The 13,903-nt window shown below is 39.0% G+C and overlaps 1 protein-coding gene across 1 annotated transcript in view; it reads left to right on the top strand.

Moving 5' to 3' along the window:
- LOC126253464 (uncharacterized) overlaps positions 1 to 13,903 on the top strand; it is a 99,199-nt gene that overhangs the window by 47,671 nt on the left and 37,625 nt on the right. The window contains exons 6-12 of the mRNA XM_049954860.1: positions 7,916 to 8,352; positions 8,743 to 9,018; positions 10,750 to 10,843; positions 10,919 to 11,039; positions 11,323 to 11,458; positions 11,541 to 11,664; positions 13,617 to 13,843. Of these exons, the coding sequence (XP_049810817.1) occupies positions 7,916 to 8,352; positions 8,743 to 9,018; positions 10,750 to 10,843; positions 10,919 to 11,039; positions 11,323 to 11,458; positions 11,541 to 11,664; positions 13,617 to 13,843 (1,415 nt within the window). The remainder of the gene's footprint in view (positions 1 to 7,915; positions 8,353 to 8,742; positions 9,019 to 10,749; positions 10,844 to 10,918; positions 11,040 to 11,322; positions 11,459 to 11,540; positions 11,665 to 13,616; positions 13,844 to 13,903) is intronic.

Below are 13,903 nucleotides of genomic sequence, written 5' to 3'. Positions count from 1 at the left end.
GAGCAATCTTAAAGTATTAACTGTGTGGACAACCAGAACTAAATGTTTAACCAAGTGAGCCATTGCTCCGCCTCTAGTGATTTCATTCGCAATGTAATGTTAAGCTACAATGTTAGAAAGTTATGTTCATTGCGTATTAATAGGATGAAAGTGAAGTTGCCCTCAACCACCTCATCAGTGCTTTACTGGGCTTTGGCCTATGATTGCATTTGCCTTACTCTGGCCTATAAACTGATCTACACAGCCTACAATAGGGAGATAAACAATTTATTTGGACTTTGAACCATGGTGGAATTTACATTTTCCCCATTTACAGTACCAGAAGCGAAAGTAGTTTTATCTGTTGTAAAATTCGTAAGATCGACCAAAGATCAATCTAAAGTAATAAACCTCAACGCTGCACTTAAAATAACCTGAAAGTATAAGCAATGTGAAAAAAGAAATTTTGTTGCAAGGAAACTGTTCTGCGATCCTAAATGATAAAACACAGAAAACCCAATTAAGTGTTGATAATTAAAGAATATAGAAGAAGTGTAGGTGTCCAATTACCTTTAACTACAGGTTCCATGGGATGTCACTGATCACATTGGGGTGAAAACATGAAAAACATGTTTCACACAATTTCATGCAATACATAGCTAAAAATAAAATCCAGTTGCTGCATCCCAAATGAGCAAGATACTGTGAATTTCTAACTGGAATGTTGATACTTTTAAGTTGAAGCTTCACCCATGGTTACAGTGCTGAATATAATTTTAGAGGAAATAATAGTAAAAAAAGTTTATACCCAGTCATTTTGTAATATGTAAGACATTAACTACTAAGTTGTGAGCTAAATTGCCATTAAAATCAATAGAAAAATTATTGACAAGAAATGCATTAAATATGAAGTCTATTTCTTAATATAGGATCATTTTACCGAAGAGACTGAGAAAGTAGAAGTGGCTGGTAGGTACTGTGTATCTCAACATTGTAAAATTTTTTTCTGAAAACTTGTGTAATAATGTTATTTCACTCATGGATAAATAACAGTGATCTGTTTATGTTTAAATCTTTCAGTATTGCATTGTAGCCAAAAGCTTAAGCCCATATCAGTTTTCTGTAACTGTTTGATTAGTCGGTATCAAGAATTTTACGTGGAGAGAAATAAAAGCTGTGACCAGTTTATTGTAATACTGTTTCTCAAGTATTAATTTCAGATCTGAGCTTCAGTTGAATATTTCTTATGTATACTGTTCTACAGCCTTGACAAATTGTATGAAATACATAACTGTTGTAATAATAATCCACCAGTGCTACTTTTTCATATTTTATTTACAGCATTCTATTTTTGGTTGAAAGTTTAATTTTTATTTATATTACCAGTTGTTAAATGTTATTTTTTCAATTATGATCTAATACTTTGTCTTGCTGCATTTGTGCTTGTCTGTTACAATATTCTATACATGTGTCACAGATACAGTCCATTATTAAACTTGTATTTGTGATGAAAATCAACTTATATCATGTGTAAAAATGAGGATTGGTTTTTGTTAGTTATCTCTCGCTAAAAAGAATTTTGTCAAAGTTCTCAATATATACACTCCTGGAAATGGAAAAAAGAACACATTGACACCGGTGTGTCAGACCCACCATACTTGCTCCGGACACTGCGAGAGGGCTGTACAAGCAATGATCACACGCACGGCACAGCGGACACACCAGGAACCGCGGTGTTGGCCGTCGAATGGCGCTAGCTGCGCAGCATTTGTGCACTGCCGCCGTCAGCGTCAGCCAGTTTGCCGTGGCATACGGAGCTCCATCGCAGTCTTTAACACTGGTAGCATGCCGCGACAGCGTGGACGTGAACCGTATGTGCAGTTGACGGACTTTGAGCGAGGGCGTATAGTGGGCATGCGGGAGGCCGGGTGGACGTACCGCCGAATTGCTCAACACGTGGGGCGTGAGGTCTCCACAGTACATCGATGTTGTCGCCAGTGGTCGGCGGAAGGTGCACGTGCCCGTCGACCTGGGACCGGACCGCAGCGACGCACGGATGCACGCCAAGACCGTAGGATCCTACACAGTGCCGTAGGGGACCGCACCGCCACTTCCCAGCAAATTAGGGACACTGTTGCTCCTGGGGTATCGGCGAGGACCATTCGCAACCGTCTCCATGAAGCTGGGCTACGGTCCCGCACACCGTTAGGCCGTCTTCCGCTCACGCCCCAACATCGTGCAGCCCGCCTCCAGTGGTGTCACGACAGGCGTGAATGGAGGGACGAATGGAGACGTGTCGTCTTCAGCGATGAGAGTCGCTTCTGCCTTGGTGCCAATGATGGTCGTATGCGTGTTTGGCGCCGTGCAGGTGAGCGCCACAATCAGGACTGCATACGACCGAGGCACACAGGGCCAACACCCGGCATCATGGTGTGGGGAGCGATCTCCTACACTGGCCGTACACCACTGGTGATCGTCGAGGGGACACTGAATAGTGCACGGTACATCCAAACCGTCATCGAACCCATCGTTCTACCATTCCTAGACCGGCAAGGGAACTTGCTGTTCCAACAGGACAATGCATGTCCGCATGTATCCCGTGCCACCCAACGTGCTCTAGAAGGTGTAAGTCAACTACCCTGGCCAGCAAGATCTCCGGATCTGTCCCCCATTGAGCATGTTTGGGACTGGATGAAGCGTCGTCTCACGCGGTCTGCACGTCCAGCACGAACGCTGGTCCAACTGAGGCGCCAGATGGAAATGGCATGGCAAGCCGTTCCACAGGACTACATCCAGCATCTCTACGATCGTCTCCATGGGAGAATAGCAGCCTGCATTGCTGCGAAAGGTGGATATACACTGTACTAGTGCCGACATTGTGCATGCTCTGTTGCCTGTGTCTATGTGCCTGTGGTTCTGTCAGTGTGATCATGTGATGTATCTGACCCCAGGAATGTGTCAATAAAGTTTCCCCTTCCTGGGACAATGAATTCACGGTGTTCTTATTTCGATTTCCAGGAGTGTATTTCTTTCTATGTTCTGCTTGTTCATTTAAAATGTTGTGTGGACTTTTTGCCAAATGTGAGTAGATTTCTATTTCCTATAAGATGTTCATGTAGCTTCGTTTATCAGCTTTATGAAGAATGGAAAGATTAGTGCATATGTCTTCTGTAAAGTGATATTCCTGAAGATGCAGTACTTAATGTGGAGATGATGATTTCGCTTTTGTTTATATCTTTTTTGTATGTTGTAATAAATTTCCATCCTGTTCGTTCAATTTGGAATAAGGCACAGTCACTGCATTTAATTGTATATATTCCTGATTGTCTATATTTTTGAGGTTTGTCTGTTCTGCATCTTATTTTCATTCCTAGCTTGTTCTATGTGCAAAAGCTAATTTTAACATTAGTGATGATGTGAAATGTGTTACTTATTTTTTTTGAGAAGTATTTCCTCATATATGGTAACGTAATGAATTTTTTTCTTCTTTTCTACTTTCTTAATGTTATCTCTTCACTTTTGTTTGTAGATTTGTAAGTGATTTACTTTCTGTATATTTTATGGACTATATCGGCATTTTAGCTGTTACTCATAGCTACAGTTTTAATTGTATCCAGTTCTGTCTTCGTTACCTCTTTGCTCAGTGGAACTCTAAAGACACATTCTATCATGGTTTGAAAAATATGCTGTTTTCTGTGTTAGTGGTGGTCATGATGAGTTATGCATCATGCAGTCGCTTGTCTTAGGTTTACAAAATGGAAATGTGTCCAAGAAGCTTATGCTCTTGTTGGTTTCATATTTGATGGCCACTTTGATGCCGTTATGGGTTTTATTCATTTGTTGATTAACTTCATTAGTTTTGTCATCGTTTCATTAAAGAGAATGAGAGGATCGCCAACATAATGTTGGTAAGTGACTTATCAGCTGATTAGGATTGTTCTCTGAAAATTTATTTTGTAAGTGATCTAAGACAATAATTACCAGGGTTCCTGTGAGGCAGCTTCCAATAGTGGTTCCATCATTCTGCAGGTAACTCTCTCCTTGGAAAATGAAATAATTGTATGACAGCACACACAGCTAAATATTTTGTTAAATCACTAAGAAAATAAATTTTTCATTCCTGAGCTTATGTTGATGTTTTATGTTGATGTTACCTTCACTCTCTTTAATGGAAACAATGATGAGATAAATTGAATTTCACCAACAAATGAATAAAATTCATAATAGCATCAAATTTAGCACCAAATATGAAACCAACAAGAGCATAAACTTCTTAGACACAAAAATAGCTAATGAGTCGCTCGTAAATTTTGCAAACAGATCACAAGTCACTACACAATACACAACTTATCATGTCACCCACTAACACTTAAAATGGTGTATTTTCATGCCATGATAGATTGTGTCATTAGAGTTCCACTTACTACAAAAACATGAGACAGAATTGGTTACAGCTAAAAAAACTGTAATCACAAAAAATGCTTACAATCCTTATATAGCTGATAAAATATACAGAAAGAAAATTAGGACCAAATTTCCAAATAAAAATGACTGAACAACATCATTAAAAGTAGAAAAGAAGAAGAAAGAAAAAAATGGTATTCCACCATATATAGGAAATATATCTCAAAAAAATAAGAAACACGTTTCATAATACTTACATTAATATTAGCTTTTGCATTGAGAATAAAATAGGAATGAACAAAATACTCTGTACAAAGCTAAAATATGTGACCAGTCAGGAGTGTATATAGATCAGGAATGAATACGGATCATTGAGAAAATCCGCACTATGCAATAGACTCAACCAGAGCCATGCATCGTGTCACATTGACTGGCCCAAGCCCACCTGTGGATGACCGGTCCATTCCATTGCCCACAGTGTGTGTAGTTGAGCTCAGCTGTACTTGGAAATGTAAGGCACGAGCTGTGATGCACTGTCGAGGCCTGCTGCTCTTTTGGATACTCGGCTGAGGCCATCATTCTACATGTATATCTCACCTTGGAAAATGAAGCTTCAACAGGGCTTGGTGCAACAGGGAAACAGGCAGCACTGGGAAGGCGGAAATAACTGGCTGCACATGAGCAGATTTGCTTTCTGAATCATCTGCACTTCTTTGAGAATCATGAAGGTTTGATATGGTAGGAACATGGCGTTCTTGATTCATTGTAAAGAAAAGTAACTCGTAATGCAAAATAAAGGAAGTAACACATAGTGCATAGTACTACCATAAACATGGTACGAGCATTTTTTTATTTGTTCATACACTTCATTCTTTCCTTTTTCTGTGTTCTTCTACAGCCTACACTATTCTGAGCTCTTTTACAAAACTTGGTCTCTAATTTTGTAGATAAGTTTTTATTACGCTTTGTTCCGCAGTTGGAACGTCATACAGAAATGTTTCAGCATTCTCTTTGTATACCTTTCTTTTTATATTCTTCTTTGCGTAATGTTCATGGTTCATTTTCCACAAGCAAGTTCCTTTGCGGTACATTTTTATAAGTTTTTTGACTTGGTCATTGCTCCACTCCTTCGCCATACTGTAAGTAACTAGAACTTGCTGTCACATGAGAACTACAGAAAAACTCATTGATTTTGAGAACGTAATCTGGCCCATTATTGCAGAAATCTACATGTGCATGACCAGCTAATGAGCCCAAATGGGTTATTTCAAGAACTGCAGGTGATGGCCACAATGTCGTGTCTCCACTAATGCATAGGCAGAGACTGGAGATGGTTCCAGAATCTGTCAGGAATATCCGTGGCCCTTCTGTAACAACCATATGTGTGTGGTCAACAAATATACCCCTGTGCAGACAGTTCGGTGCAAGACGCAGTGATTAGACCCTTTATGATACGATATAATAATAAGCAACAATAATAATAATAATTAATAATAATAATAATAATAATAATAAACTTTTAAGTGCTTTTCATTTCCTCATAAATTATTACAAAAATTTGATAATTAGTAGAGCAACCTTTAATACAATTAACTATTTTCACTGTATCACGAGGTACAAAGTCTTTTCACATTTGTGTAACAATAAGTAAATTTAACAATTTTAAAGCAGCAGTGGATATTTAAGTAATAATCTTGTTACTCATGTTACAGCCATCAATTATTTTAATGTAACACCAGAGGTGAAGTACAGTGTCAGTAAATACTGTGCAAAGTAAAAAAACTGCATGCAAATGGGCTACAGAGACTTCCACACAACAGTGTGATGTGTGGCGGGCATGCCGCTTGACGACCAGCTCAGCCGCATGGGCACCTGGCTGGACTCGGGGCCCCGACGGGACACCGGGCACTGTGATTCGAGGCTTGCCCGGTAGTCTTCTCTGTGGTCCCAGGTGGACCATACGGGCTCAGTGCATGCCTCTGGACTCGACCCATTCTTCATAGAACCAAAAAAAGGGATCTACACGAACATCTTAGATGAAATAGTAATCTCATTTTAAATGAACATTCAGAACATAGAAATAAAATAGATCACAATTCGAAAAACAACATCCAACACCTTAAAAGTCGGATCAAATTACACATAAAATCAAAAGAGAATGAGTCATTGCTTGAAACTGGTAGTGGTAAACAAAATATAAAAAAGCGCCTCTGGTCAATTATTATTACAACAGTATCCACTCAAATGAAATGTTTCCGGTGCTTCGAAAAATTAGTGTTCTGCCTTATTATTTTAATAACATTGTTACTGGTGATGAAACATGGATTTACTGCCACAATCCTCCAACCCATCCAGAAAATAAGAAGTTAGTCATTTGGTGGTAACGGTTAGTTGTTACCTACCGTTCTGATACCTTATAAACTTATTGGCTGTTGGAGTAATGCGTACACTGCAGCAATCAGATTATTATTAAATGTTTTCTTTCATGTTTTTCTTTCTGACACAACAGGCAAATGATATTGTCTTTATAACATTGTGGGCTTGACTAGTATCCAAGAGCATGTCTGGACCATGATGAAGTTCCTGGTTTAATTGCATATAGTTCATGCAGTTTTCTCTCATACAAGTGGAAAACAAGTTTACATTGACAGCGGAAATATACTGTATTTGAACCATTTAAATGCCCTTGGTGACAGATTTTCAAATGCTGGGAGGAGGCGAGTACCATGTGTTTCATGGGAACTAGCCGAGAGGATGAGCCAACTTAGGCTTGACAATGGGAAGGTGTGATCAACTCAGATCTTGGGTTCATTCTCAGTGCAAGTACGATTTGATAGAACTGCTTCAGCTTAGTTCCTCATGAGCAGTGGCCAGAGGCTTTATTACCGAGCGAGGTGGCGCAGTGGTTAGACACTGGACTCTCATTTGGGAGGACGACAGTTCAATCCCGCGTCCGGCCATCCTGATTTAGGTTTTCCGTGATTTCCCTAAATCACTCCAGGCAAATGCCGGGATGGTTCCTCTGAAAGGGCACGGCCGACTTCCTTCCCCATCCTTCCCTAATCCGATGAGACCGATGACCACGCTGTCTGGTCTCCTTCCCCAAAACCAACCAGAGGCTTTATTACTGCTGACCAGTGGTTGAAGGTGTTTATCACAGGCAAGTCTGACCCATTGATAGGGTGATTTTTTTTCTGGGAAAGTTTCCTAATCATCGTATTGAGATAGTAGTATTTACCACCAGGCTTAACTATCAATATGTTCATAAGTAACTGAATGACAAAAAACCCATTTTTGTATTAAAAATTGTTTGGCTTCTAGGAACATTTTAGAGTGAACTAAGACTCCCTAAAAATGTAAAATGTCTCTGTTATTAAAGGTCACCTTAATAGCTAGCACCAATGAGAAAGAGTTGATACAAATTTAGTGACAGTGGTACTAGTATCATGTATTATAATTTTACAGTATTCCTTTTATGTTATCGTGATTTATTTCCTTATTTTCAGTAATTTATATTTATGTGTGATTCCAGGAAGTGACAGTATTGTGATGGGTTCTAAATGTGAAAGTTCATTATCACCTGCAAAACCAGAAAATGGTGGCAGAACAGAAAGTGCAGATATCGAAAAAAATATAGAAAATGAGGATGGAAATGGAAGGAGTGGAAATTCTGATAGCTCTCATCGTCCACGGTTTCTTAGGCCTACATCGTTACCATTGAAGCCAGGGACATTTACACCAAAGAAGGTACACGGTATGGGGTTGACACCAGTTTTGCCTCTTGTAAGCCCAGAGACCCCACGACCGAAAAAGTCGTATGGACAGCTGTACTTGAATGGACATGCATACACATATTTGGGCCTAAAATGCTCAGCTCGTTCGTATTATTGCACTCTGAATAGGCTTCAACCTATGTATGTGCTACACAGCCCGGAACATTCGAAGCTGTCGATGTACTCCAATTGGAAGGTAAGCTTTACAAAACAATTTTACTTAATTTATGTAAAATCGTTCAAGAACAGTATATAATAATTTATATAAATATAATTTTTATACATTTTATTGTCACTGTGTCACAGTCTATAAAAAAATTGATCTAAAATGAATTAAAAATACTGGATCTTTTATTGGATATGATTATTAAGTTTTTAATTTGGTGTGGGAAAACATTATGTATTTTCATAAACTTTCTATTGTGAGGTAAAAAGTTATTTTGGTTACCTCAAAGAGAATCTTTCATGTGTATCAAGAAGAATAATTTTTCTTAACAGTAAATGGTTTTTTTTCTTGCCCATTGATGGTTTCGTGTTTTACCCCCCCTCCTCCTGAATTTGAATAGCAAGTGTCATTTTATTTCAGGTTTGTTCAGAGGCTGCTCCAAATCCTCTTGGTCTAGAGCCTGGCAAGGCAATGGCACTGTATGATTCACGTCATAGACCGGTTGTGTATACAGTGGCAAGAACTTCACAAAAGCATGCATTGGTTATGACCCATTCATCATATTGGCAGAATAAAACTTTGAATCAGATGAAGAACAAAGAAAAGAAAGATGTAACTGATGAAGGTACATCTGAAGATAAGACAAATGCTGATGATGGAGAAAATAGTTCTGAGAACAACACCAATGGACAAGAAGTAGGTATTGCACTCTCAGTTCAAAGGCTGTGACAACATAGTATCTAACTTTCCTGTGCTCTTCAGAAATCATTGCAGAAATAGTATTTTGTCTTCTTAATAAATTTTTCACTGATCAATTTATTGTAGTTAAGTGTATTGCAGGTGTTAAAACCTGACCAAGTGAAGTGTTTCCCTGGCAATGAAGGTAGAACTAGAGCATCAAGTGTAACCCTTTTAATGCATACAATTATCCTTGATGAAAAAGGGATACAAATCAGTAAGAAAGACATCCTGAACATGCTGCACTACAAGCAGTTTCAAAATACGAGGGCCGTTCAGAAAGTAACCTCCGGTTGATTTTAAAAAATACACCAAGTTAAACAAAAATATTTTAATATATACATTTTACAACTACATCTTTGCACTATTTTTCTACATAGTCTCCATAGCGATTGAGGCACTTATCGTATCTCTTCACAAGCTTTGAAATTCCTTCTGCATAAAAATCACCCGCTTGTGCCTGGAGCCAGCCTGTGACCGCATCTTTGAGCTCTTCGTCGTCATCAAACTGCTGTGACCCGAGCCATTTCTTCAAATGCATGAAGAGGTGATAATCACTTGGCGCCAGGTCTGGGCTGTAAGGTGGATGGTTGATAACGTCCCACTTGAAGGACTCAAGAAGTGCCGTTGTTCTGCGAGCAGAGTGAGGACGGGCGTTATCGTGCAAAAAAACGATACCGGAAGTCAGCATAGCACGGCGTTTGTTCTGTATAGCCCGTCGTAACTTTTTTATTGTTTCACAGTACACGTCTTGATTAATGGTCGTACCACGTTCCATGAATTCAACCAACAACACCCCTTTGGCATCCCAAAACACCGTTGCCATCAGTTTTCTGGCAGAAAAATCTTGCGAGGCTTTTCTTGGTTTGGTAGGCGAATTTGAATGTGCCCACATCTTTGATTGTTCTTTTGTCTCAGGGTTCACGTACTTAGTCCAGGTTTCGTCACCGGTCACGATTCTGTTTAACAATGGTTCTCCTTCGTCCTCATAACGTGACAGAAAGTCTAATGCAGAGGCCATTCTTTGAGTTTTGTGGTGGTCGGTAAGAATTTTGGGCACCCATCGTGCACAGAACTTACGGTAACCCAATCTTGCTGTCACTATCTCGTACAAGAGAGTCTTAGAAATCTGTGGAAAACCAGTAGACAACTCCGACATTGAGAAACGTCGATTTTCACGAACTTTTGCATCAACTGTCTGAACGAGTTCGTCAGTCACCAATGATGGTCTACCACTCCTCTCTTCATCATGAACGTTTTCTCGCCCACTTTTAAATAAACGTACCCATTCACGGACAACTCCTTCACTCATAACTCTTGGTCCGTACACGGCACAAAGCTCACGATGAATAGCTGCTGCAGAATATCCTTTGGCTGTAAAAAACCTTATGACAGCACGCACTTCACATTTGGCGGGGTTTTCTATTGCAGCACACATTTCAAACTGCCACAAAAACTAAACTAGCGCAGGTACGACGTTCACTCGACCACGGCTTGATGCCGACTGACCTGTTGAGTGCGTGAACGCGCAGATGGCGTCGCTACTCCCCCCACAACCCGCACTGTGACCAATCGGAGGTTACTTTCTGAACCGCCCTCGTATAATTTTTGTCATTGCAGCTACATACTTCATTTGGTCTGACTGTACAAATAGTACAAATACTTTTTGCTGTCATTTGCATCTTGTAGGGTCCACAAAGTGGTGAGCAGCCACCAAGGAGGGTTAAAATCTTTGATGGGGGCTTTGAGTCTAATGAAGAATATACATATGTGAGAGGGAGAGGTAAGCAGAATTTTGGAATGATCTTAACATGAACAATAATGTTGAGGACATAATTCTCACTAACACATATTTTAGGCCGTGGTCGTTATGTGTGTGAGGAATGTGGGATCCGTTGCAAGAAGCCTTCTATGCTCAAGAAGCACATTCGCACTCACACAGATGTCCGGCCATTCACCTGCAAGCACTGTAATTTCAGGTGAGATTAATTATTTTATTTATTTTCAAGGAAACAAAGCTGAACAGTTAACCTATTTACTGAAAGTTTGATGGTAGTATCAATAATATGTAGAGTAGTCATGATGGCTGTGCTTTACTCGTTGCTTGAGGTATTGCAATAGATGTAAGATTTCAGATATCTTTTGGTAATAATGTTTACAACGTGTATCAAAATTTATTCGTCGTATGCTTGAAGACCCATGGCTTCAGTTTGTGTCCTTTAAAATTACTTTGTATTCTTATGCAAATATAACTTTTTACAGTTTCAAAACAAAAGGAAATTTGACAAAGCATATGAAATCAAAGGCACATTACAAGAAGTGTGTAGAACTTGGAATTGTACCTGTACCAACTGTTGTTGATGACAGTTACATTGATGAAGAATGTCTGGCAAAACAGGTATTGAAAAAGCTGTTGTTTGTTGTAATATGATGTGTTACTATGTTATTTTAGAACAGAGTTACATATATGATCTTTGTAGCAAGCAATGCGAGCTTCTCGAATTGAAGATGGTGAATCGGAGTCTGATGATAATGATGAAGATGAGGATGACGACGATGATGAGGATGAAGATGAGGATGATGAACAAGTGCCAGCTGATGAGGGTTAGAAATATATTTATTTTGTTTTTATTTATATATTTTTTATACTGGAATATTGGTAATTGTATGTTAAGGTACAGCAATATTTTTTTACAGATGTACAGTTTTGTTCGCTGGTCAATGTTTAATATAGTTTAGTCGAATATGGTAGCAAACCTAAGGAAAATGTTCCTTGTTTGTTATAGATGTTCCTAAAATTCTTGTAATATGGTAACTGAGCAGTGTCTATAGATGTCTAGAATAGATTTGGGTGACTTGAATAATGCACCAACCATTTCTTCTCATTTTGTCCAAAAAAAGGACTTGGAGATTTTGGAAGCTTTTGACTGTTTCAGTTTGTGCCTGTGTGTGTTAGTGTTTGCTTGAAGCAAAGCAGTCATTAAAAAATGGATGGTACAAACAGAACAGTTCTCCCTGAGAGCAATGCAGCAGGCATAATCCAGAGGCTTTCTAGGAAGAGTATGCCATGACCAGTCGAAGTACATCTACATTCAGCAAAGAACTGTAAAATGCGTGGCAGAGGGTACTGATCATTGTAGCGCTTATGAAGGCTTTTTCTCACACTATTTGTGTAGGGAACACAGGGAGAATGATTGTTTAAATCCCTCTGTAATTAGTCTAATCTTGTATTCACTGTTCCTTCTGGACTGATCCACAGTGGATTGTAGTATATTCAGAGATTCCTCTTCTACCACTAGTTCTTGAAACATTTTAAGTAAGCTATCTCAACATGATTGGCATCTTTCTTCAAGTGTCTTGCATTTCAGATTTTTCATATCAGCATATCCATGATACTCTTCCAGTGATCAAATAAACCTGTGACCATTTGTGGTGCTGTTATTGGTGTACATTCTGTATCCCCTGATAACCTTGTATGGTACAGATATCTCACACTTGAACAGTATTCTAGGATAGGTTGCACAAGTGCTTAGTGACTGCCACAATGTTCCACAGATGAGCCAGCCCATCACTGGATAGAACTGAGTCTACACCGTGTGAAGTCCAATCAATAGGAGTGTTCATTTTCTTGGATTGGAGAGAAGCAGTGAATGCAACATAATGCAGGCATTAGGAACTGCAGAGTAAATGATAATGTGAGAAGTAGAAAGATAACACTCAAAATTTGAGAATTTTTTCAATTACAGGTAAAATTATGCTCATTGACCTAACGGTTCATTACTGTCCAGCTCCTGACAAAGGAATAATCCGTGATTTTGCTTCACACCCAAAAATACTTGATAGTTTAAAACAAACACCAGTAAGTACATGGAATTATCTTGTTGGATGCCAGTATCCCACCATATAAAACACTGCACTCCAAAGAAAAAATTTGGAAAATGCACTTGAAACTACTCAACCATCCATCATGAACTGCACACTGGCAAAGTGAAAAATTATTTGCGAGGACACCGGTCTCTGATGGACATAAAAGCGATTTATGCAGTGGTGCACCCTGTAGTTAAAGACTATTATAAACAAGGCATAACAATATTGATACTGATTTTTTTAATCAAATTGTATTAATGGCTATATTGTGGTGGGACTTACTTTTCTATTTACCTTTTTTTCCCAAAATAAAACATTACTGATTTCCATTTGACTGACAATCATAGTAAATTTTATTATGTTTCTTTGTTACATATTTCTGTTCCCTCTGATGGTCACACAGTATAGCTATGATTAATATACATTTTTTGAATTTATAATTGTATTCCGATATATAACTTCATGGTTTTAAAATGGAGTGAGAAACCATACTTACATTGCTGTTACTTTTTCGAAAGTCATTCATAGTTTCTTCTTCCTTATTTTGATAGCTCATAATTAGTCTGTAAAACGAGCTGCATATAATAAAATTAACACAGTACCTATTTCCTCTGTTTGGAAAAAAATTACATGTTGAAATGTTGATCACAAAATGACAGGTTCACTGACCCTTCTTAAATATTTTGCAGACTGTGATGATGAGGCAAACAAAGGAGCTCCAGAGCGTGAAGCAGCTCGCAGCTTGCTGTCTCTCAGTCGCGGTGGTGGCTCGAGTTCACCGGGGCTTGCGTCGGCTGGTTTAGTACCTGCAGTTGCAGCCAGGCCAAACACGTACCCATATATGGCTACTATTATTGTTCCGACACCACACACTCCAACACTTTCAGCAGTCAGTGCTCAGACAGAGCGTGAAAAGGTACAGAACTAGGACTGAAACAAATTTATAAAATGCACTTCCTCTCTCAATCGAGTCTTG

Source organism: Schistocerca nitens, chromosome 1 (genome assembly GCF_023898315.1).
Source record: "Schistocerca nitens isolate TAMUIC-IGC-003100 chromosome 1, iqSchNite1.1, whole genome shotgun sequence".
NCBI lineage: Eukaryota > Metazoa > Arthropoda > Insecta > Orthoptera > Acrididae > Schistocerca > Schistocerca nitens.
This window is presented reverse-complemented; position numbering and strand designations above follow the sequence as displayed.